Source organism: Cynocephalus volans, chromosome 3 (assembly GCF_027409185.1).
Source record: "Cynocephalus volans isolate mCynVol1 chromosome 3, mCynVol1.pri, whole genome shotgun sequence".
In the NCBI taxonomy this organism is placed as follows: domain Eukaryota; kingdom Metazoa; phylum Chordata; class Mammalia; order Dermoptera; family Cynocephalidae; genus Cynocephalus; species Cynocephalus volans.
Window position 1 is genome coordinate 39,738,338 of NC_084462.1, and position 23,747 is coordinate 39,762,084.

Consider the following 23,747-nt stretch of genomic DNA (forward strand, 5'->3'; position numbering starts at 1 on the left):
TTAAAATAATCAAATACCGGTTCCCATCAACCAAAGTTTGCCATCTAACGTGAGATTAGGAATGGAGTGGACACAAGCAATGTAGGGTGCTGCACAGTCCTGACTTGTTTAAATGTGTCTTCACCACAGCTGCAAGTTCCTCCTGGAAAGCACTGCATTTTCAGATTGTTTTCTGTTTCTCAGTAAATTATGGATAATGCTGCAGAGTTTAATAAATGCTTACACTGAAAAAGGACAGTGGAAAATCCCAAATTTTTTAAGCTCACACAAGAATAAAGCCACTTTTTTTCAGGCTGCTAGTCTCGTGTCTTTGCAGGGCTTACCCACGAGGTCCCATTCTCCATTCGGGATATAGCCACTGATGTCTGCCTCCTGCATCTGCAGATCCAAGGACCACCCTCCGTAAGACCAGGACCCAAACTTCAGTTTGCACTGCTGCACATCAAAGGGGAACCAGCGTACATCGATGTAGCAGGAGCTCTTGAATATGCCTATGTGGGTGATGGAAACAGAAGACCAAAAGGAAGCTAAGATGTGCTCAAAATACACAGCAGACACTTCAGCTGGTCCTGCCCCTCCAAACTGCAGCTAAACCTAAACCTATCCAGAACAAACTGGATCTTTCTCTCTCTTTTTTTTTTTTTTTGCAAAACTTCTAGAAAAGAAGCTCAGCTAAAGCATCACTGTCTTTTAAAATTCAAACACAACCCAGACACCCTCTGTTTAAGAAGACTGTTCTGAGGACTTTCTATGCAAAGAATTAGCTCCATAAACTTGCATTTACCATGAGCATTTTCAGACCCTTAACAATAACAGAACAGTAAAGAATGTGAAAAACTCAGAGTTGATAAAAATGATAAAGGGGTTAGAAATAGAATTAGAAACTTGTATGTGTGTTTGGTGAGAAGGGTGAGCATTTCTTTAGGTTAAAAATTGGGGAAACACTTGGTTATCTAGGAATAAAATTATCTAGAAGATAATTTAACTAGTTCATATTCTAGATCAAAAACAGAATGAGAACTGATAGGTTTAGGTTGAGGAGACAGTGCTTAGATACAAGGAAGAGTTTCCATTGAAAAGAGCAATTCCTGGCTGGGACAAGTTGGAAGTGAACTTCCCAGAAGGTCACAGAGAGGAGACCGGAAAAGGCCACTCCAGTTACTTATGCTCATGTGCTCTCCCCTGCCCAGGGAAAGACAGGACCATACTGGAAGGCATGAATAGCCAGTGTCCCAATGCTGGTGGGAAAGAACAGACACTCTGTGAATGTCTGTTACTGAATTAAAGAAGAATGAACAGAGGAAGGGACTCAGCCTTGCAAACACAGACCCTCCCACCCACAGCCAAGCTGGAAAAAGATGGTGAACTTTTTGTCCCCTCAAGTTCCTCTAAATATGATTTACAGCGTTACATTAAGTGTTCCTAAGAATCTGGAAGTCATTAGGACACTCCCACACTCCCCTCCCATTATTAATGGGCTGGATCCCCCATAACCCACATTGTTTACAAGTTAGAAAACTCTATAACTGTATGATTCTATTTCTATGAAATGGCCCAAGAAAGAGAATCCCAAGAGACAGAAAACAGATGTGGGGGTTGCCTGGGGCTGGCTCTGGGAGTGGGGATTAACTGAAGATAGGCAAAAGAGATCATTGTGCAGCGATGGAATTGCTCCAAAACTGGATTGTGGTAGTGGCTGTGCAACTCTGTAAATCTGCTAAAAAATGTTGGATCATGCACTTAAAATGTATGATATGTAAATTCTACCTTAATTAAGCTGAGAGAAAGTAAACACGTGAAATGGGGGTTGGGGGAGGTATGTCATAATCAAGTCTCTATTCTAAAGCTTGCAACCAAAACACTCTATTTTACTCATGTCTCATTAGGCACAGCTGAGCAGCATCCCAGAACCAGTCCCACACAACCCCAAGGCCAGGCAGCTCTGAACTTCTCCTGCCAGTGTAAGGGAAACTCCCACAGTAACAGCACAATGTGTCCTGTCCTGACCAGGATCCCAGGACCACTGAGGTGGGGGCGCAGGGATGGAACCCAGAGGGGGTTGCTGCACACAGGGCATCTGAGGGTCAGGAATGCTTCTCCTATAGCTGAAAATAGCCCCAGCCTTCAAAACAATCTGTAGCACCATTCTTCTACATTGATGAAAGCTGTTTTTTCTAAAATAGCCTTCATAATAGAAGCTGCAACTTACAGTCCTGGTGAAAAGAATGTAGATGTGATGGAAGTCATACCAGGACCCCAGTCTGCAGGGCCCGCTGTTTCGAGCAGATGCATGGGAGTGGTAGCTGGGGGGAGTAGCAGGAAAGAAGATGCTTTAAGATAGAAAACCTGCAGGCTGGACTTCTTTAATCTGTATGGACAGTATTAGAAGGAATCTAGCCTTGACAGGTGCTAAATCATTCATTTATGATGGGCTCTGAGGTGAGCATACACAGTTCTCCCCTAGGATTCTCATCACCTGGGGACAGCAAGTGCAGGTGAGCAACCACCCAGAAGGCCACGCTGGCTTTGCTGTCTGCTGTGAGGGAACCAGGACGCATGAGAGAGCTCACTGCTGGGGGCAGGAGTGAGTGTAAGAGTGATTGTATGTGTATGTGAATGTCCATGAATGTGTCAGATGTGTGTGGTTCTGTGAGTCTCTGCATGTGTGCATGTATGCATGTGTGCTGTGTTTGGCGTGTGTATGAGTGTGTGTGCAAATGTGTGTAAGTGAATGTGCCTCAATGTGTCAGGTGTGTGATTCTGAGTGTGTGCATGTGTGTGTGGTGCCTGTGTGAGTACTAGTGTGGTGTGTGAGTGTGCATTATGAGTGTGTGTGCACATGTGTGCATGTGGGTGTGTGAGAGTGTGTGGGTGTGTGCACGTGTGAGAGCGTGTGGGATGTGATGTGTTTGTGTGTGAGTGGTGGCAGCGAGGCTGGGGGGTAGCTGCAGATCGCCTGAGAGCAGGAAGTTACACAAGCCAACAGCTGCAGTGGGGGAGGTAATCCTGAAAAAGAATATGTAAGAAATCTTCTAAATGATCCCACCCAACTGCCAGCGCCCCTCTCCGTATGCTGAACACCCCAGTGATCCCGCTTCCAGGCTGAGGATTGCTCACTGAGCAGCCAGGCCTGTGAGTGCCGCCCCACCGCAGCGAGGGGCGGTGGGAAAGGAACTGGCCTGGGAGCCGCGGGTGAGCGCGCTCCTGGCGTCTGCCCCTGGGCTCTGCGACCCTCTCCCCCGCAGTCCGGGCCCCACCGCCCTGCGGCACCCGCCCTGCCAAGGACAATGGCCTGGAAAACTGGCCGGCGGGTAGGAGAGGCAGAGGGTACCCGACAGAAGAGACGGCTCTGAGTGTGGGTTAACCTTAAGGAGCCCGGGCAGAAAACAGGCACACAGGACAAGGCCGCGGAGACCGCGTGGGCCGCGATTCCGAGGACAGGAGGGTGGCGTCCTCCCTCGGGGTGAGGGAGAAAGTGGCAGCGCGGGAGAGCAGAAAGGGAGGGTGGACACGCGGAGGGCCCCGCAGGGACCTAGCCCCAGCTCGCCGCCGTGTCCAACCGGAAAAAGACAAAGAAGGCGGATCTTACCTGGAGGGAGGTACTGGCAATGCCCCGAAGAATTCACCAGAACGTTGGTGTGGAAGGTGGCATCAAACCGCTCGTCGGCACTAGGGAGAGGAAAAGGGCTTGGTGAGCCGGCTCCGGCAGGGCTCCGTGTGCGGGACTCGGTGCGCGGCTGCAGGGCTCCTGCCTGTGCTCGGGCCACCGCTCCGGGGGCGCCGCTGGGAGCCGCTGGAGACTCAGAGCGCAGCTTCTGAGGGTCCAAGGTCTACCCCATTTCAAGTCAACTGTTTCCTTTTTCATAATGTACACGAAACAAAGTTTTCAACCAACAGGCAACCTGCAAACAATCTAAGAGGACGTCAGTCCTTCACAGGTGTGAAATGTCACTATATCTGTAGGAGATGGGGGGTGGGGGCGCACTGCACCCTGTCAGCCCCAGGGCAGGGGTTTAACCTGCTGTAGCCAGAGCGCTAGTCCCAGCCTCTTGAGTGGGGCTTAACAAATATATCTTGAATGACTGAAACTGCAGGTGCAGGAGGGAGCTGGGCACCAGCAGAGCCCCAGAGAGGTTCTAGGCTCCAAAATTAGCCATGACAAGAAAAGGGTGGGGAAGAGAAAAATTAAGTGCGAGTTTTAGATGAGTGCACTCCCTGCCCTGCTCAAACCTCCTGCAGCCAGGAGGTACCAACTTGGATAAAGGAAACACATGCCCACATGTGCACGCACACACACACCCCAAAAGAGGAAGGGACAACAATGAAGTGAGCAGCCTGTATGAAACAGGTCTCGTATTTCCTGGATGCTGATGCTTTGACATCTGGGGCCTCGTTGGCCCTGGAGGGACAGCCCTTCCCAGGGTTAGTCAATTCCTAGTGATAGAAAACAACTCGTTTATGAAATCACTTGTCAAATCTATCGACCTAGAGCTCATACCCCCAGCCACCTCCTTTATCAGGCTCCCAGACCCAGGGTCATTATCCACTTGCCCGAATCACCCCAGAGCCTGGTATCACCTAACTAGGGACAATCCCCAGGCCCCAGAGACTGCTGAAATTATTCCAGCTAGCCAATTTTAAGCCTGCTTACCCCACCTTGCCCCTTCTTTCCTGCAGAAACCACAATAAAGGCCCTTATTCAGGTTTTCCTCTGCTCCTGCTATCTCCTGACCTACCCAGTGCTTCCCTGAGTGGCCCTTCGTGTGTGCAGGGCCTCCTGCTTCTAGAGAACTCTGAGCAAAAACTTCCTCCTACAGGAGTCATTTCTGCATCTTCGTGTCTTACCACAGCTGATGAAAACAAACTCTGGGTACCTTTCAAACACAGCTCTACGTGTAAATAAAAATAAACTTCCTCAAGAAAACACAGGCAGCCAGTCAAGGCACCTGCACCACAGAGTAAAGTCTCCTTCATTTTGGCAACCGGGGAACCTAGTAAGGGATGCCCACACCACAGAGCCTTGGCATCCTTTCTGTGTCTGAGGTCCCCTCAGTGGAAAACTCAGAATCACTAGATATTTGAGGATGGTTTTTAGCATGAAACACACAATCAAGGATAGACACAAGAAATGACCCAAAAAGAAACAGTTAATAAAACCAGTGAAAACTTCTCTCTTAAAAAGATATCCTCACAAAAACTCAAGAGGCTATTGCAATTAGAAAAGCAAAGCAATATGGAAATTAAAGATATGGTTTATTAGTTTTTGTTTTTTTTTAAATAAATGGGTGGGAGGTTTGGCTGATAAAAATCACAGAGATGAAATGCAGAACAGAAACAATGAATGCCACAGAGGACAAGCCAGGGGAAGTCAATATCATAAGTTCCATCAGGAGACAATAGAGACAGTGGGAGGGGGAATCACCAAAGAAATAACACGGAGCGCTTTCCTAGACCAGAAAGAAATCACCCAAGCACGAAGGAAAAGAAAGGTGCTTTTGAGAACATTAAGGCCACAGAGGGCTCGGTTACAGAAAAAATGAGGGTGAAAACCGAGAAAGAAGAAATAAACTTTTAGAGTAACCTGGAAATAAAGAAAAGGGATTTCCACAAAAAGCTGTGCAACAGGCCTAGAAAAGGGTGGGTCCAAATTTGAGCAAGATGGTAGGGGTCTCTGAGGAGAGAATGGTTTGGATTCAGATAAGAAATAACAAGCTGGAAAATATCATGGATTTGATTAAGGACACGTTAAAAACAACAATGATTGTAATAAGAAAAAAGACAACCAGAAACTTTAGGAAAAATCAGTACAAGGAGGTCATGATTTGAAAATGAAACGAACAAAATATGATGAAGTTAAAGAAGGAAGAAAAGGAGGGAGGAAGAATAAGCTGTCATCAAGTAGTCCCTTGAGATCAGAAAGGACACACCGCCCCCTACTTCCAAACACGCATAGGGAAGGACAGAGGAGGACGAAGGATCCAGATGTAGATATATTTTGCTGACTGTAGTCTGACTGTGCTAATGAGTCACATTATAAACAATGACTGGGCACACAGAAGCTGAACATGTGGACCTTCACAAACTCACCCTGATAGTACCATGATTTCCAAACTAGATTCTCTAGAACCCTGAGACCTGGTGGAATTGCTTCACAGTTTCTGCAAATGTTTAATTCCAATATTTCCTTTTCTTTGTATTTGAAAGTGGTTAAAAAAAAATCAACACCCTTAAATGACTGCTTACAGAGTCTTAACTTCACACACTGCCAATGTACTCATTTATGTGGTCCATGCAACTCTTTTTTGGGTGGAAGTTAAACGAAAGCTTTTCTTGCGATGAATGTGCATGTATTTGAATCTTTCATGAATGAGTCAACACTTGAGATTTCAGCTTTGCGTGGCTCTTTAAAAAAAAAATTCAAGTGTGTACCTATAGTTACACTGCTGTGTTCCTGCATGGACTTGGTGTGCATCCTCAGCGATCATCACCGGCAGCAACAACAGAAAGCATGGTGTCATGCATGCTGCAGGATACAAAGTTCTGCTTTTTTTAAGCTTGGGTTTCTTCCCGTCTGATTTTTATATTTATAACAAGACTGTGCGCATCTGTTAGGTCAGCGATTCAACTCTGGAAAGAAAAAAACAGTTCCTACAAGCTTTTCCTCCAAACATTTGGATCAATTTAATTGAAGAGACTCTGGAGATCACAGGCGAATGGGTAAAAACAAGATTAAAAAACTGTTGCCATTAGTAACAGCTTACCTGTGTGACTCAGTGACTTCTGAGTATCATTCATCCAAATAGAACACTCAGATACATGGAATTGCAACTCTGTAATTATTATCAAAATTCAGATCTTAATATTTCTGATGGCAGTTTAATGGTACTTTCCCACAGGCAAATTGATTTCATAAGTAAATAATATAAAAGTAAATTTCGTAATAGATTTGTGCTAATACCACTTTATCTGTTTTGAATGTGGCGGTCGGAGATAAGACTTGAGTTTGCAAGCAGCTCTCCAGGGCAGGAAATGAAGCCCCTCTGAAGCGTGAGTGGCCAGAACCACACAAGGCCCACGGTGGCTACAGCAGTAGCACAGTTCACCCCACGGCCTGGAAATGTGCACATGGGGATGGCCATGGAAGCCAGAAAGTGACCACAGGCCACGTGAGAATGTAGCCCTGCAGCTGGCAGATGCTGACAACTGTGGAGTGGGGAGGGCTTCACAGGGATTCATCCACTCCTCTCTCTGCTTTTGGGTGTGTTTGAAATTTTCTGTATTGAACAAAAATGGTCATTTTTTTTTTCTTGACTACTAGAAGACAATAAATCCACAGAGTTCTTGAAGAAGTCCTTGGCCCCTGAGTCCTTCAAAAGTGGCCTTTCCCCATGGCCTGTGTCCTCCCCCAGCTAGCAAGGACCGGAGCCCACTGTTGGTGTGAGAACTGTGCACCCCAACCCAGAGGGGAAGACCAGGGCAACTCTAACTCAGGTACCAGGATGCAGGCTCTCTGGTCAGAGGACAGGCATCTGACAGGGTCTAAAGACGGGCAGGACTTCTGCAGGTAGACTGAAGGTGTGCTCACCCCTGGCAGAGAGGGTGGTGGCCTGATCACACACCTGGAGAAAAACTGGAGTGAGGGAGGCTTCAAGAAGATCAGGTTTGCTTGGGCCTTGGCATGAGTGACATGTTGCCCCGGGCAGTGAAGCTGGAAAGGGTCTTGGGAGCAAGTCCGCAGCAGCTATGCCTGGCAGGGCTCAGGTGTCCAATACTTATGGGATTAATCCTAAGGCAAGAAAGGGGAAAGTGACCATGCCATCCACAGAGAAGGCATCATCTGACCCAGGAGTCCAGCTGCAGTGCCCTGAGAGAAAAAGACAGGGTGGCCCAGCCATCAAGGAAGCCCAGCAAGATCAATCCCCACCACGGCGTGTGTCCACCAGAATGAGACTGTGTCCAGGTAAAAATGAAGAATTAGGGGGAAAAAAAAAAAAAGAAAGAAAGAGAGAGAGAGAGAAAGAAAGAAAGAAAAGAAAGAAATCCAGGTACATTATACTGCTGCAAAGAGGACATTAAGTGAGGGCTCAAGATGACCCTAATTAATAAGATGTCATGTGAAATCAGTCCCATTGCCTCTGATCTCTCATCATCCCCTAAAGACTGAGAAGGAAAAGAAGAAAAGATGAAAATGGAATCTAACTAAAAAAGTAAGGAGAGGAAGGAGGAGCCTATCTATCTCAGAAGACAGTGGATCTAAACTGCCCTTTATTTTAAATCTCTTAAGAAAGAAAAAAAAAAAAAAACACTACCAATTACACGTGAAGTCACAATGTTAAAATACCACTGATGTAAGATATGCTCAGATTTCATAAAGAAAGCAAATCTTCTTAGAATAGATAGATTTTATTAGAGAGAGAAACCCTGCCATGGATATTTTGATTTAGTTCTATATTTTATTATAAAATATTAAGGGTCTGCATCCAGCAATATGGCCTGTCACAGTCCATGACCAAAAAGTCTTGAGAAAAACCGAATTTTCATAGTCATTTCTACCTGCCAGAGATCCCAGGAGGCAGAATTCTGGGACATCAGTAGGAGGCTTCCAGAAAAATCAAGGATCCATTCTTTATCCACTAATTTATGTGTTAAATTGGATACAGAATGGATGTCATTATAACAATTATTACAATTGGATATAACAACGTTATAAATAACATAGAATAATATTATCACAGCACGTTTCAAGTTTCTGGACTCCTTATTTTGCTTCTTAACTTATGTCTATCCCCGACCCAGCACACATTGAGTCCTTACAGCATTATGAAAGTGTATTTGGCAGGGGGAGTCTCCTAACTAGGTCATTTTCTTTAAAGTTGTCTTTCCTATCCTTGACCCTTTGCTTATCACTGTAAATTTTAGGGATCTACTTGGCCAGTCCCATGAAGACTCTGTTGAGACATTAGTTGGAATCAAACTAATCATATTAAATTTAGTTTGGGAAAATTTGAAAACTTCATGACATTGACTTTCCCAAACATAAATATAATATAACTCAACATTTACGTAGGTCTTTCTTAGATTTATTTATTGATACCTTTAACACTTGTGAATATTGGAAATAAAATGTGTTAAATTACATTTTTTAATTGTCTATTTCAAGAATATAGAAATACATTCAATATTTTTATTCTGATTTTGTTTTATATCTAACATGTTTTGTCTAGATAGATTCTAGGGATTTTCTATGTGAAAAAAATAATATAGACTATGAACAATGATAATTTAGTTTATTCCGTTTTAATTCTTAAATATTTTATTCTTTTACTTTTCTTACTATTTAAATTCATATGGTAACTAAGATATTTTTAAAAAGTGATGACAACTGATATCCTTATTTTGTTCCCCACATATAAACTTCTGATGTTTCAGCATTAAATGAGCTTTTGGTAAAGATTTAATATCAGGTAGGAAAGTTTTCTTCTATTTCACAAATGGGTGTTAATATTAATTGATTTTTCTCCAACTACCAGGGTGATCGTTTGCTTTTTCTGCTTCATTCTTTTAATAAGATGAATTATATTAATGGATTTTTCAAAAGTTAAACAAAACTCACATTTCTAATAAAAACCTGAATTTGTTAGGGTCTATTTTTAAATTATTGCTAGATTTGATATACTGATATTTTAGTTAAAATTTATACATTTATGTTCATAAGCAATATTTTACTCTGGGTTGAACTTGCCTGTAAACCCACCTTTTTAAATTTCTTTTAAAAAACATATTGTTCAAGAGAATGAAAAGACAAGCCACAGACTGGGATAAAATGTTTGCAAAAGACAGACCTGATAAGAGATATGTGATGATATCCAAAACATACAAACAACACTTAAAACTCAACAAAAGAAAACAAACCACCCACTTAAAAAATGGGACAAAGACCTTAACAAAGAAGATATACAAATGGCAAATAAACATAGGAAAATGCTCCACATCATGTCATCAGGGAAATGCAAATTAAAATAACAATGAAATTACCACTACACACCTATTCGAATGGCCAAAAACCAAACACTGCCAACATCAAATGATGGTGAGGATGTGTAGCAACAGAAACTCTCATTCATTGCTGGTGGAAATGCAAAACAGTAAAGCCACTTTGGAAGAAAATTTGGCAGGTTCTTACAAAACTGAACACACTCTTACCATTCGATCCAGCAATTGTATACCTTGGTATTTACCCAAAGGAGTTGAAAACCTACTTCCAAACATAAACCTGTACATGGATGTTTATAGCAGCTTCATATATAATGCCAAAACTTGGAAGCAACCAAGATATCCTTCAGTAGGTGAATGGATACATAAACTGTAGTACACCCAGACAATGGAATATTATTCAGTGCTAAAAAGAAATAAGTTTACCAAGGCATGAAAAAACATGGAGGAACCACAAATGCATATTACTAAGTGAAAGAAGCCAATGTGCAAAGGCTACATACTGTAAGATTAAAATTATATGACATTCTGGAAAATGCAAAACTATAGAGACAGTAAAAAGATCAGTGGTTGCCAGGGGGCTGGGAAGGAGGGAGGATGAATAGGCAGAATACAGAGGAATTTTAAGGAAGTGAAATTATCTATATGATACTATAATGATAGATTTATGATGTTATAGGTTTATCCAAACCCACAGAATTTATAAGCGTGAACTCTAATGTAAATCATGAACTTTGAGTTATAATAATGTATCAATGTAGGTTTATTAATCATAACACATGTACCACTGTAGTGGGTTATGATGGTAATGGGGGAAACTTCATGTGTGGGGATAGGGGGTATATGGGAAATCTCTTTACATTCCACTCAGTTTTCTGTTAATCTAAAACTAATCTAAAATAATGAAATCTATTTTTTAAAAAATCCATTCCATTTTTTGGTCTATTTTTCTATTTTTTTTTTCTGTAAAATGTTAAATTCTATCTAATTTCCAAATTTTTTGTCCATACTATTCTTACTACTTTTTAAATGCTTGTCTGTAGTTAGAAACTCCTTTAATATCTAATAAACATTGTTTTTGCCTTCATTTTCTTGAAAATTATTCCCTGGGGTGTGTTTATTTTATAGTTCCTTTTTAAAACCCAACATATCCTTTGTTGATCTCTATTTAATTTTTCTTATTTAACACATCTCTACTCTTATCTTGATTCTTCCTTCTGTTTTCTTTGTATTTAATGCTTTCTACCTCCTTGTGATTGGTAATTAACTCACAAATTTTCCTCTTTAAATCTTTTCTAAGCTAATAATTTAAGGATATGTAGTTCTCCCTACATACATACACACATGCATATGTGTGTGAGCATGCATATGCACAACCACACATGCTCATTTTTTTTTTATTCATTTGGATATTTAGTTCTCCAGATATTTATTTTTTTAGTGGAACAAGGACACAATAGTACTTCAAAAATTTCATGAAAAGATTCATATTATCTTCCAAAAATAGAATTGGAAGATAATATGAATCTTTCCATGAACTTTAAGTACACATATCTATTTTTATAGTTGTATATGTATCTGTGCCTATACCTATATCTTATCTATATACTGGATAAGACTTGTGAACTGCATAGCTCAAAACTTCTATCTCCTTATTTGAGCAATCAATTACTGACAGAAGTATATGAAAATCTTCCACTGTAATTATATATTTACTCTGAATTCTTGAAATTCTGCCTGTTTCTCTTGATCTTATTGTATGCATACATGTGAGGTTTGTTATATATTCTTAGATATTTTTCTTTTTGTCATTATGATCTTCTTTAATCTTAACTGTACCTTTTTTTCCTTACAGTGTGTGTGTGTGTGTGTGTGTGTGTGTGTGTGTGTGTGTGAGGTATATCTTTTCCCTCTTTTTATCTCTTGTGTACATATGGTTTAGTTTCATCCAAACAGCCTACAGCTGGATTTGTTTTAAAGAAATTCTAGTTACAAAATCTTTTAACCAGCTCGCTAATCCACTTACTTTTATCTTGCTTATCACAATGTTTGCTTCTGTTTCTACCATCTAATTTTGTGCTTTTGACTTCTCCCTCCTTTGATTGCATGTTTTCTCTCTTCTTTAGGTTTCTCATGCTTTCCTTTATCCCTTCCCCTACCTTTTTGGAAGCTAAATATGTCATTCCTACGCTATCATATTTTAAACACATGCATTTCTATGGTTTTCCAGAGCTACTTACACCCGAATGTTTCAACTCCAAGCACTGACCAAGTACTGCCTTTCATGTTACCATTTTCCAATATTTTGATCTCACTTTGTTTTTAATACTCCCAAGTTCATCTTTATTATTTCACACATTCAGACCTGCTTAAATTTACCTGAATTTTGACCAATTGCTTTGCTCACTATTCCCTCTCATACATTGTTTCTAAGTGTATCTTCTGGTAGTTTCTTTAGCAGTATTATGGTCTCTGCAAGTAAACTAACTCCTTTAGTCCTTGTTTTCCTGAAAATGTTGTGATTTTGCCTCCACCCACTTTCTGCCTGTGAAGAAAATGGTTTAGCTTGGGACAGAATTCTAGGTTAACAATTATTTTCTTTCAGTACTTAAAAGATACTGGGTTTTTTTGTTTGTTTCTCATTTTTTCTGGCTCCCATTCTTGCCTTTGAGAGGTCTGCAGTCAGTCTAATTGCTGCTACTTTGTCTGTAACCTATCTCTTTCTTCCACAGTCTCTCGGGTCTGCTCTGGCTTCAGGCATTCTGCAGCTATTATGCACTGTATGTCCTGGGCTCATTTCTTATTACATATCTTTCCTCACATCTGTATCTCCTGAATCTCAGGGATTTATGTTTTCCATCAATATTATTAAAGTCTCAGCCATTCTTTTGGAACATGGCTTTTGTAAGGAAAAAGCGCCATGTTTCCATAGCAAACTAAGCTTCCTCTGCAGCACGCAGATCTGAGCTAGCACCTCTCACACTGTTCCTTGTCTCTGAAGGATTTTACAGCCGCTGTTAAATTGGAGGCAGTTGAAATGTGTGTAGATTCTGAGTAGCCTGGTAGTGATTTAGTTGTTAGTAATTTGACTTCTTGCCCCCTATAGATAAATACGTTTCATGTCTATTTATAAGTCATGTCAAAATTCTCTTACTCCATGTACATTTGTATGGGTTTGGGTTTTCCATCGAACTGGCTACAATACAAGCCTGGTTCCCTCAATGTCATAGGAGTAAAATAAGTTATTTAATATGTATTCATTTTTATATCTGTATGTGAGTCACAACTTTACCTGTTTTCTGAAAATAATTTTCTAACACTTCTCCTACATTCTTTCTATTACTGCCTTCTAGGATTCTAGCCAATGTGGGGGGCATACATCCTGCCTGCCAGGCAGGGTTAAGAGCACAATCTCTCCTAGGTGGGGACCCAGCCTTCCATACCTGCTTCCTGCGTGACCTTGGACACCCTGTGCTTCAGCTGCCTTATCTGCAAATAACAGCACTATCCTCAAAAGGTTCCTGATATATGTAAAGCACTTGGAACAGGACCTGCCATACAGAAGCATATGGGCTTTCCTGGGTGACGCTGGTTTTATAAAACCTCAGATGTGCTGGAGGGCCTCCCGCCTCCCATGCTGCCTCTGTTATGAATTCCCACTGAAGACTCCAAACCCTCCCCTTGCATAGTCCCAAACGGTCAAGCTTTTTGACCATCTTCATGTGTGGGAGAGGAGGTTTCTTCCATACTGCAACTTCTCACTGAGAGCTCAGCTGTTCGGGCCTGGCCTCCTCAGCTCTCTCCACCTTATAACAGGCAGGAGGGAGGACGCACAGGGTTTAGTCCTGCCTAGTTGAGTAATCACTTTTGTGACCCAGGATGGTCCACTGACTCCCCAGGGCCTAGTGAGAGAGAGAGAGCTGCACTCTACCCTCCCAAGCCTGTCCGTAGCCTGGCATTCCTTCTTACACAGTTTTACATAGGCTACATACATTGACATGAAGGGGTTTATGAAATGAAAAATCAATTTCCATCCCTAAACTACATGGCCTGTTATGCTCCATCTGGCTCCAGACTCATGAAACAAAGGGAAAAGGGAGAGCTAAGCTCCCTACCAACGGAAGGGAAAATACTCTGATGCTGGTGTTACATGTATTCAAAGACCGTTGACCACACATGCAGATTCACCCGTGTGAGTCATGGGCCACTTGAAAACACAAAGGTAAATGAAATGATGCGGACTCAGCCACCTTGTCCTCCAGTGACAACACTGACCCAGACTCGAGGAACCTTGAGAGCCTCCTACACAACTGGGGGCCCAAAGTCCGTACCTGAGGTTTGCTAGTAACTGACCAGAAAGTAATCTACCTGATTTCTTTTTTAAGGGAGCTTTTCCCTTCAGATTGAGTAAAGAAATTAACCAAAATTAATCTGAATAGATGTAAAGTCTAAATAAACTAAGCACATGCTTTCAGAAAAGTACCACTTGCTATTACAGGATTAATAAAAGGAAAAAATGATAAGGAAGCGATAAGTTTAAAATTATAAGGAGAAGCTAATAAAGGTTAAATGAGGTCATAAGAATGGGGTGCTAATCTGGTAAGATTGGTGGCTTTATAAGAAGCGGAAGAGACAAAAGTTCTTATGCTTGCTTGCTCCTCTCTCTCTCTCTCTCTCTCTGCCATGTGAGGACACAGTGAGAGGGAAGTTGTCTGTAAACCATGGAGAGAGCCCTCACCAGGGAACCACATCAGCTTAAACCTTGATCTTGAACTTCCCAACACTGAGAACTGTAAAAAAATAAATGTCCATTATTTAAAGCTACCCAGTCTACGGTATTTTGTTATGGCAGCCTGAGCTGAGTATTATGTTATTACTTTTACTAAATACATCTAAGATCTCTGAACATGATACGTAAATAGACATAAAAAGACTGTGACAAGGGCAGAGAAGAAGGAATAGTGGATACCCTCGTGACACGAGGAACACTGCACGGCAGTGAGGTCTCTAGGTTTTCTATTTATCTCATATACTCCAAATTGGGTTCTGGAGAAGTTTGCACCCCAGAAATACCAACAGGTGCAGACAAATAAAGCCCTGAGAAGATCCTGCTTTCGCTATCCAGATGATCAGGAAAGGCACAGCTTGACAGACAGAAAATGTTTAGACAACAGCACTATCCCTGTAAAATACCAAAGGAAAAAAACAGATTCCACCAACAATCTCATCATTAAAGGCCTAGTGAGGACCCTTGACTTCTAACCTTGCCAGCGAAAAGGAGATACCCATCCCCATACCTGGATGAGGTGATGTCAGAGAAGGCCAAGTGGGGACTTGGGGCCTAACATTGACCCAACAGTAACAAGCTGCTACCTGCGGTGTCCCTGAAGGACATTTGGGGAACCTGGACCTCTACCCCTCCTCAGCAGTAATGAGGTAGCCCCCTCCCTCCCAGAGGCTGAGTGGGGAGCCTGGACCACTACCTACACCTAACAGCACGAGGTGGCGTCCTCTGCCTCAATGCAGCATCAAAGGAGGCCTGGTTAGAAAAGAAAGGTTGAACTAGGACTCAGAATCTCATAAAATAATACCCCAAATGTCCACCTGTCATACAAAAATTAAGGAAAATCTTAACTTTAATGAGAAAAGAAAATCAGCAGATACCAAAACCAAGATGACACAAAAGTAGAAATTCTCTGAAATGGGTTTTAAAACCACCATCATAATAATGCTTCAATAAGTAATTAGGAACATCCATGAGAGAAAGGAAAAAGTAGAACGTCTCAGCAAAGAAATAGAAGATATATAGAAAAAACAAATGGAAATTTTAGAACTAAAAAATACAATAACTGGGATTAGGAACACACAGGCTGGCCTCAGTAGCAGAGTAAAGATGGCAGAGGAAAGAATCAGTGAATTGAAGACAGAATAGAAATTATCCAGTCTGCACAGCAGAGGACAAATAAACCAAAAAAATAAAAAATAAAAAAAAAATAGCATAGCTATTGGGGCTTGTAGAACCATAACAAAAGACCTAATATTGTGTCACGAGAGTCTCAGGAAGAGGAGAAAGATGAGACTGAAAAATAACTGAAGAAATAACAGCTATAACTTTCCCAAACTTAGCAAAAGATATAAATCTACAGATTGAATAAGCTGAGTGAAACCCAAACAAGATAAACTCAAAGACTCAAGACTTAAAATCAAACATCTGAAAACTAAACATAAAGAGAAAAGCTTGAAAGCAGCAAGTGATAAATGATCTAATAAGATGTTGTAGTAGACCAAACTAAACTAAACTAAAGAAACAAAATAATTCAGAAAGCAGTTTTCATCAGAAACCATGGAGGCCATGGGCCGGCCAGATAGCTCAGTTGGTTAGAGCATGGTGTTAGAACACCAAGGTCAAGGGGTTGGGTTCCTGTACCTGCCAGCTGCCAAAAAGAAAAACCGTGAAGACCAGAAGGAGGTGGCACAACATTTTTCAAGTGTTAAAAGAAAATAACTCAACCTATAATTCTATATCTGGTCAAAATATCTTTCAGGAATAATGAGGAAATATCAAGACATTTTCAGATAAAGGAAAATTAAGAGAATTAGTTACCAGCAGAATTACCCAAAAAGAATGGCTAAAGGAAGTTCTTGTAACAGAGAGAAAATAGAAGGAAGATAAAATTTCTGTTTTATTTGAACCAGTAAGATGTTGATACCAGTAGACCGTAATAAGTTATATACATTAAATGTAAAACCTACAGCAACCTTAAAATAGGTATACAGAGAAACACACTGAAAAACATAATAAATAAATTAAAAAGGAATTCTAAATTAATGATCAAGTTAATGCTAGGAAGGCAGGGAAGAGAAAACTCAGGAGGAAATGTATATATATCCTTCAAACGTTATTCAAAGGAAAAGAAGAGTGACTATATTTTCATCAGATAAAGTAGACCTTAGAGCAAAGAAAATTAGGAGTGACGGATGTAAATTTACATAATGATAAAGGCTCAATCCACCAAAAGGACACAGCAATCATAAACGCTTTTCCAAACAACAAAACAGCTGCAAACTATGTGAATCCAAAACTGATGGAAATGAAAAAAAAAAAAAAAAAAAAAAAGATACAGACAAATCTACAATTATATTTGGAGACTTCAACTCTTCTTCTCTCAGTAATTGATGACAGGGCATCTAGACAGAAAGTCATCAAGGATACAGAAGAACTTAACACTTGATCAACCAACAGTACTTAATTGGCATGTAATAAACTGCCTATCAACAGCAAAAATGCATTCATTTCAAGTATCCACTGTTGGATACACAAATTGGGCCATTCTTGTTATATCCAAACTAGAATTGGCATTGAGGAATCAGGAGGAAAAAGCACCTGGGGCACATAGCACCTGCTCCAAGAAAAAAATTCGGTAAGCCCCGCTGATGAAACAGCCTGCTGTAACAGCCTATCTAGTAGCTACTGAAATAACCTGCCATCGCTGTAAGACTAATTTTTATTTACTGCCATCACTCACCAATCAAAGCTGCCAAATCCCAAAAACTTTGCTAGTGCCAACAAGATTTTTTTCAAAACAATACATAACATTCCTCTCTCTAACACAACTCCTGGACTTTTCTTTGTTCTCTGGACGTACCAGAGACCATGGTCTCTGTGCAGGTCTCAGATTGCAATCCTGTTTTCCCAAATGAAACATTCTCTTAGAGATTCGTCTCTCTATATACATATTTTTGGACTTTAACACCACAGAGCATATACCAAGAAAGAAAACATCCTAAGCAGTAAGACAAACCTCAATAAATTTCAAACAAGTGAAACCACACAGAGTGTGATATTTGCTCACAATGGAATCATACTAGACATGAATAATAGTAAGATATCAGGAAAATCTCCAAACACTTGGAAATTAAATACCAAATGTGTAAATAATCCATGAGTCAAAGAAGAAATCTCAAGGAAACTCAAAAAATACACTGAACTGAGTGAAAATAAAAATACAATGCATCAATAAGCAATGCATGTGAGATGCAGGTAAATTGCTGAGACTAAATTTATAGTAGCAAAAGCTTACATCAGGAAAGAAAAGTTTCAGGTCTATAATCTATGCTCACTCCTCAAGAAACTATAAAAATGGAAAGCCCCATAACAAGCAGAAGGAAGGAAATGATAAAAAGCAAAAATCAATAACACTGAGAAGAGAAAAAACAATGGGAAAATCAATTACACAAAATTCTGCTTCTTTGAAAAGATTAATAGAATTGACAAAGCAATATCAGGAATGAGTCTGGTGTATCACTACAGACCCTGTAGACATCACAAGAATGATAAAGGAATGCTATGAACTGCTCTTCACACTTAAATTTAAGAATTTAAATAAAAACGCACCAATTCCTTGAAAAGCACAAACTACCAAAACTCAACCAAGGATGTAGAAAAGCTGCAGAGCCCTAAAACAATTAAACAAACTGGAGATGTAGTTCTCTGCATGTCTTTTTCAATTTCTTGTAATTTATAATTTTTTCAAAATAAAAAGCTTAAAAAATTGTAATTAAAAATTTCTAAAAAAGAAGTCTCCAGATCCTGATGGTTTCACTAGAGAAGTCTACCAAACACTTAAAGAAGAATTAATAGCAAATGCTATATCTCTCTCCCAGAAATAGAAGGGTTACGTAACACTTATCAACTTAACTCATTTTAAGAGGATAAGATTGTTCTGATATCAAAACCAGACAACAGGAGTACCAAACAACAACAAAGAAAAAAAATGCAAAAATGAAAACTACAGGCTACATTCCCTCTTAAATACACATAAAAATCCTTAACAAATATTAGAAACACAAGTCAGCAGCATATATAAGGAATTGTAAACATGACCAAGTGGAGTTTGTCGCACAAGTGCAAAGCTAGGTAAGTAAGTGAAAATAATCAATGTTATCTACTATATTAAGAGGCTAAAGAAGAAAAAGCATGTGATTATATCAATTGATGTAGAAAAAGCAAGTGACAATATTTCACACTCATCCATAATAAAAATCTCCCAGAAAACTGGAGTATGGGAAAACTTCCCCAGCCTGATAAAAGAAATCTACAAAAAAACCTACAGCTGGCATCATACTTAATGGTAAAAGATCGTATGCTTTCCCCCTATGGCCAGGAATGAGATAAAGATGTCCACTTATTCAACATAATATTGAAAATACTAGCCAGGACAGTACAGGAAATAAAAGATATGGAGATTAGAAAGAAATAAAACTGTCCTTATTTGCAGGTGACATGACAGACTATGTAGAAAATCCCAAGAAATCTAAAAAAAACAAAAACAAAATATCCTCCTAGAACTGAGTGTGTTCAGCAAGCTCAGAGAATATAAGATCAACATAAAAAATTAACTGTGAGTCTCTATACCATCAACAAACATGTGGAAACTAGAAATACAGTACCATTTGCAACTGGTCAAAAATGAAACACAAATAAATCTAACAAAACATGTATAGGTCTTATATGCTGAAAACTACAAAATACTGATGAAAGAAATCATAGGAGATTTAAATAAGAGAGACATACCATGATCATGGATTGGAAGACTCACCATAGTAGAGATATCAATTGTCACCAAAATGATCTGTAGGTTTAACAAAGTTCCTATCAAAATCCCAGCATTTTTATAAAGATATATAAAAATCATTCTGAAATTTGTATCAACAGGCAAAGGAACTAAAATAGCTAAATACTGAAAAAGAATAAAGTGGTAGGAAACAGTCTGCTCAGTGTTAAGCCTTACAGTATAGCTAAAGCAGTCAAGACAGTGTAATATTGGCAGGAGAGAACAATAAATTAATGGAACAGAATAGAGCACCCAAGCCCAAAAGGAGACACACACAAATATGCCCAACTAACTTTAGCAAAGTTGTGAAGCAATTCAGGGGAGGAATATAGCCTTTTCCATAAGTGCCATGGGAGCAAGTGGAAATCCACAGGCAGAAAGATAAATGACCTAAATCTCAGATATTATACAATAATTGATAATAGTTAACTCAAAATGAATCACATATATAAAGGTAAAACTTAAAACTATAAAACTTTTAGAATAAAACATAGGAGGAAATCTTCAGGACTTTGGTCTAGGCTAAGAGTTCTTAGACTTGACACCAGAAACACAATCCATTAAAGTAAAATTTGATAAACTAGACTTTATTAAAATTGAAAAAAAACAAAACAAAACATTTTTACTATGTGAAAGATTTTGTTAAGAGGATAAAGATACAAACTACAGAAGGACAAAAAATATTTTCAAAACACATGTCCGACAAAAGACTCATACCTAGAATATATTAAGGACTTTCAAACCTTAAGAGTAAAAACAAAACAAACAAACAAAACCCCACAACAATCTAAACAGAAAATGGGCAAAAAGACACGAACAGATTTTTTTGAATAGGACATACAGATGACTAAAAAACACATGGAAAGATGTTCAACATCATTAGCCAATAGGAAAAAAACCAAATTAAGAACACAATGGGATAATGACTACACACCTATCAGAACGGTTAAAATAAAAAATAGTCATAACACCAAATCCTGGAGAGGATTCAGAGTAACTTGATCAACAATTCCATGCTTATGTCATTTATACCAGATAAATGGAAACTTGTGTTCACAAAAAAACAGGTACATGAATGTTCATAGAAGCTACATCTGTTAAGTAAAAAACTGTAAATATCCCAAGTGTCTCTTAGTGGATGAATGATTAAACAAACTAATGACTAACAAATGAATGATCAACAAATTAGACAATGGTGCATCCATACCATGGACCACTGTTCAGCCAATCTCAAAAGGTCACAAACCGTATAGTCCATTTATATAAAATTCTTGTAATGTCACAGTTACAGAGAAGGCAAACTGATTAGTGCTTGCCAGGGGTTAGAGAAAAGGGGGACATGGATACAAAGGGGTAGTACGAGAGAACCTGGCAGCAGTGAAGGAGGCTTTTTTTTATCGTAATTGGGGTGGTGGTTACATGAATCATTACATGTGATGAAATTTCTTGGAATTATATACACACACACACACACACACACACACACAAATTCATAAATTTAAAACTGGTTAAATCTGAATAAACTCTGTGGACTGTACCAATGCCGATTTTTTTGGTTTTGTTATTGCACTAGAGTTGTATAAAATGTTAACACTGGGAATATTAGGAGGTATACCAGGTAGCTCCCCTTGAAGGTGTTTTTCAATTTCTTGTTACCTATAATTATTTCAAAATAAAAGTTTAAAAATTATACATTTACCAAATATCCAAAGATGGTGAAATAGAATTCATCTTCTCAATGGTATATTATGTCACCTTTAAAATGATGATTAGGAAAAGCCCATGGAAATGTTTATGATGACTGAAAAATACAGTCGTTATAACCCTGTAAAATGTGGTAAGTGGATGGACTGAAGGAAGATATATCAGATAAAATTCAGCTGTTTAGGGGAAGAGGGACAGGCATTAAGCAATTTGACTTTGCCACGGCTATCAATCCTGGTCTTTTGAAATATGAAGGCTTCTTTTTTCACCTTGCCTTCAACCTGAAGTTAGCTTTCATAACAAATGAGGTAAAGTCAAGATAAAAAGATTGTGACAACATAGACTGGAAGGTCAGAAAAAACTGCAACCTTCAAACTCAGATGCTACCTACCTGGGGTCTTCAGTAAGCCATATGTTTACCAGTGGATACAAAACATTTAACTGCCTCCTTTAGAGGCATCACGTGGAAGCCTATGCAAATGAAGCCCATGCTATGTCCTGCTGCCTAAGAACATCAAAGGAACTATGTTACAGTCACAACACAGCTTGCTTCTTAACTACCAAATGCACAAGGCATCCTGCAATGGTTCACTAAAGCTGTCCAGCAGTCACACATCATAGGAAAAATAACAAGTGCAAACTAGGTGACTGCCAGGGAGAAACATTCAGATGGTTAAAACCAAGCTCCTGCTTGCTCTTTTGCCATAAGCCCCATGGTGAGAGCACCATTCATGGTTCTGTTGGTTTTCTCTGGACAGCAGGAGGGAGAAAAAAATGTAGTTGAGGTTAGTGGATGGGCTGAACTTCAAGACTCCCAGCTACCAAACTCCTCCTAGATTCTACGTAATTAAGGTACTGCAAGCTGGTATTTGTGCCAGCATGGCAGTCTTTTGAAGTCTGATCCAGGAGGACCAATTGCAGCAGATTCCTGAGCTGTACTCCTCACCTGCTGCCCCGGACCCAGGGAGGTAGAGGTGGAGTCCTCACTGTTAACAAGCACTTGGGAGCTTCTTAGACAGAGGAGGTGTCAGAAGATCAAGGCAGATTGGCAAGGTGGGCAGCAGGGTCTCGAGCACCAACATGGGCAGCAAGACCTTGAAGGATCGGTCACTAAGAAAGCCCTGAGCAGCCTGAGAGCTTTCAAAGCTTGCCCGCTTTCCCTCCTCCACATGGTGCAGAGGGACTGCTCACAAGGCTTGCTGAACATCTCCTACCAGGTGGCCGGGACAGAGTGCTTCTCCCCGCTGACCCCAAAAACTGGAGAGCAATCGTGTTGCAGAAGTGGGTTTCCCACCCAGGGTGGCCACAGGGGCAGGAGGGCCAGGAAAAAGGAAGAAAGCATGTGCTGCTTCTGGGCCTTTCAGGTGCTTTGGTGAATGGCTATAATCTTGCTGACGACAGTCTGGTGCACATGCACCAGGTTCGTTCCTCAGTATTTCATGGTTGTCATTACTGTTGCAGATGAGACCCCTTCTTTTTATTCCATTTCACTGTTATTCACTGATGTGAACAGCTCAGCTATTATCGTCTTTGCTTAAATCTCTTTTAGTTGAAAGTTTGTCAGCTGAGACTATTTTTGGGTAAATAATCAACTAGAAGTAACAGCAATGTTGTCTCTTCCTCTATAATATTTAGATCTGTTATTTTTAATTTGCTGTCATAGGGCTCTGGCTGGCACCTCCACCAGGCAGTTTGGAGCAGGGATAGCTGTTGTCTCAATCAGTCCAGGCTGCTGCGACAGGAAACCATAGACTGGGTGGTCCAAACATCTGACATTTACTTGTCACAGTTCCGGAGGCTGGCAGAACAAGATCAAGGTGCTCGCAGATCCATGTCTGCAGAGAGTCCTCAACCTGGTTTGCAGAAGCACGTCTTCTGGTTGTATCCTCACATGGCTAAGAGAGCAGAGACAGGAAGCGAGCTCTGTCTGCTCTTACTAGTCACTAATCCCATCCATGAGGGCTCTATCCTGATGACCCAATCACCTCCCAAAGGCCTCCCCTCCTAATGCCATCGCTTGGGGATTTAGGATTTCAATATACCAATTTCGGGAAGACACAAACATTCAGGCCATAACATCTGTCATCTTGGCCTTATCTCTGACTTTGATGTAGATGCATCTAACTTTTTAAGTTTTCTTATGAGTAATATTTATCTAATTATGAGTTTTCTCATGGTCTTAGCTTATTTTTTTTTAATGTTATTACTTTTGTGAATTATTTGTTGGGTACAAGGAATGAGAGTGTTGCCACATCATGTGACATCCACAAACAAAACATCCTCCAAGGTACACAGTGCCTGGAGAAGGTGACTGTGGCCAGGGGTTGGGGACGGATTCCCAGAGGAGAAGCCTGGCTGGACTGATCTGAACACCTTAGACTATAGTTCACCCTTGACCCTATTAATCTTATTCTTTACTCCTTCCCTTGAATTAAC

The 23,747-nt window shown here is 40.2% G+C and overlaps 1 protein-coding gene across 1 annotated transcript in view; it reads right to left on the reverse strand.

Moving 5' to 3' along the window:
* Positions 1-23,747, reverse strand: part of CHRNA7 (cholinergic receptor nicotinic alpha 7 subunit) — a 100,818-nt gene that overhangs the window by 10,671 nt on the left and 66,400 nt on the right. Inside the window, exons 5-6 of the mRNA XM_063091365.1 lie at positions 3,590-3,669; positions 324-491 (exon numbers count right to left, since the gene is read on the reverse strand). Coding sequence (XP_062947435.1) covers positions 324-491; positions 3,590-3,669 — 248 coding nt within the window. The remainder of the gene's footprint in view (positions 1-323; positions 492-3,589; positions 3,670-23,747) is intronic.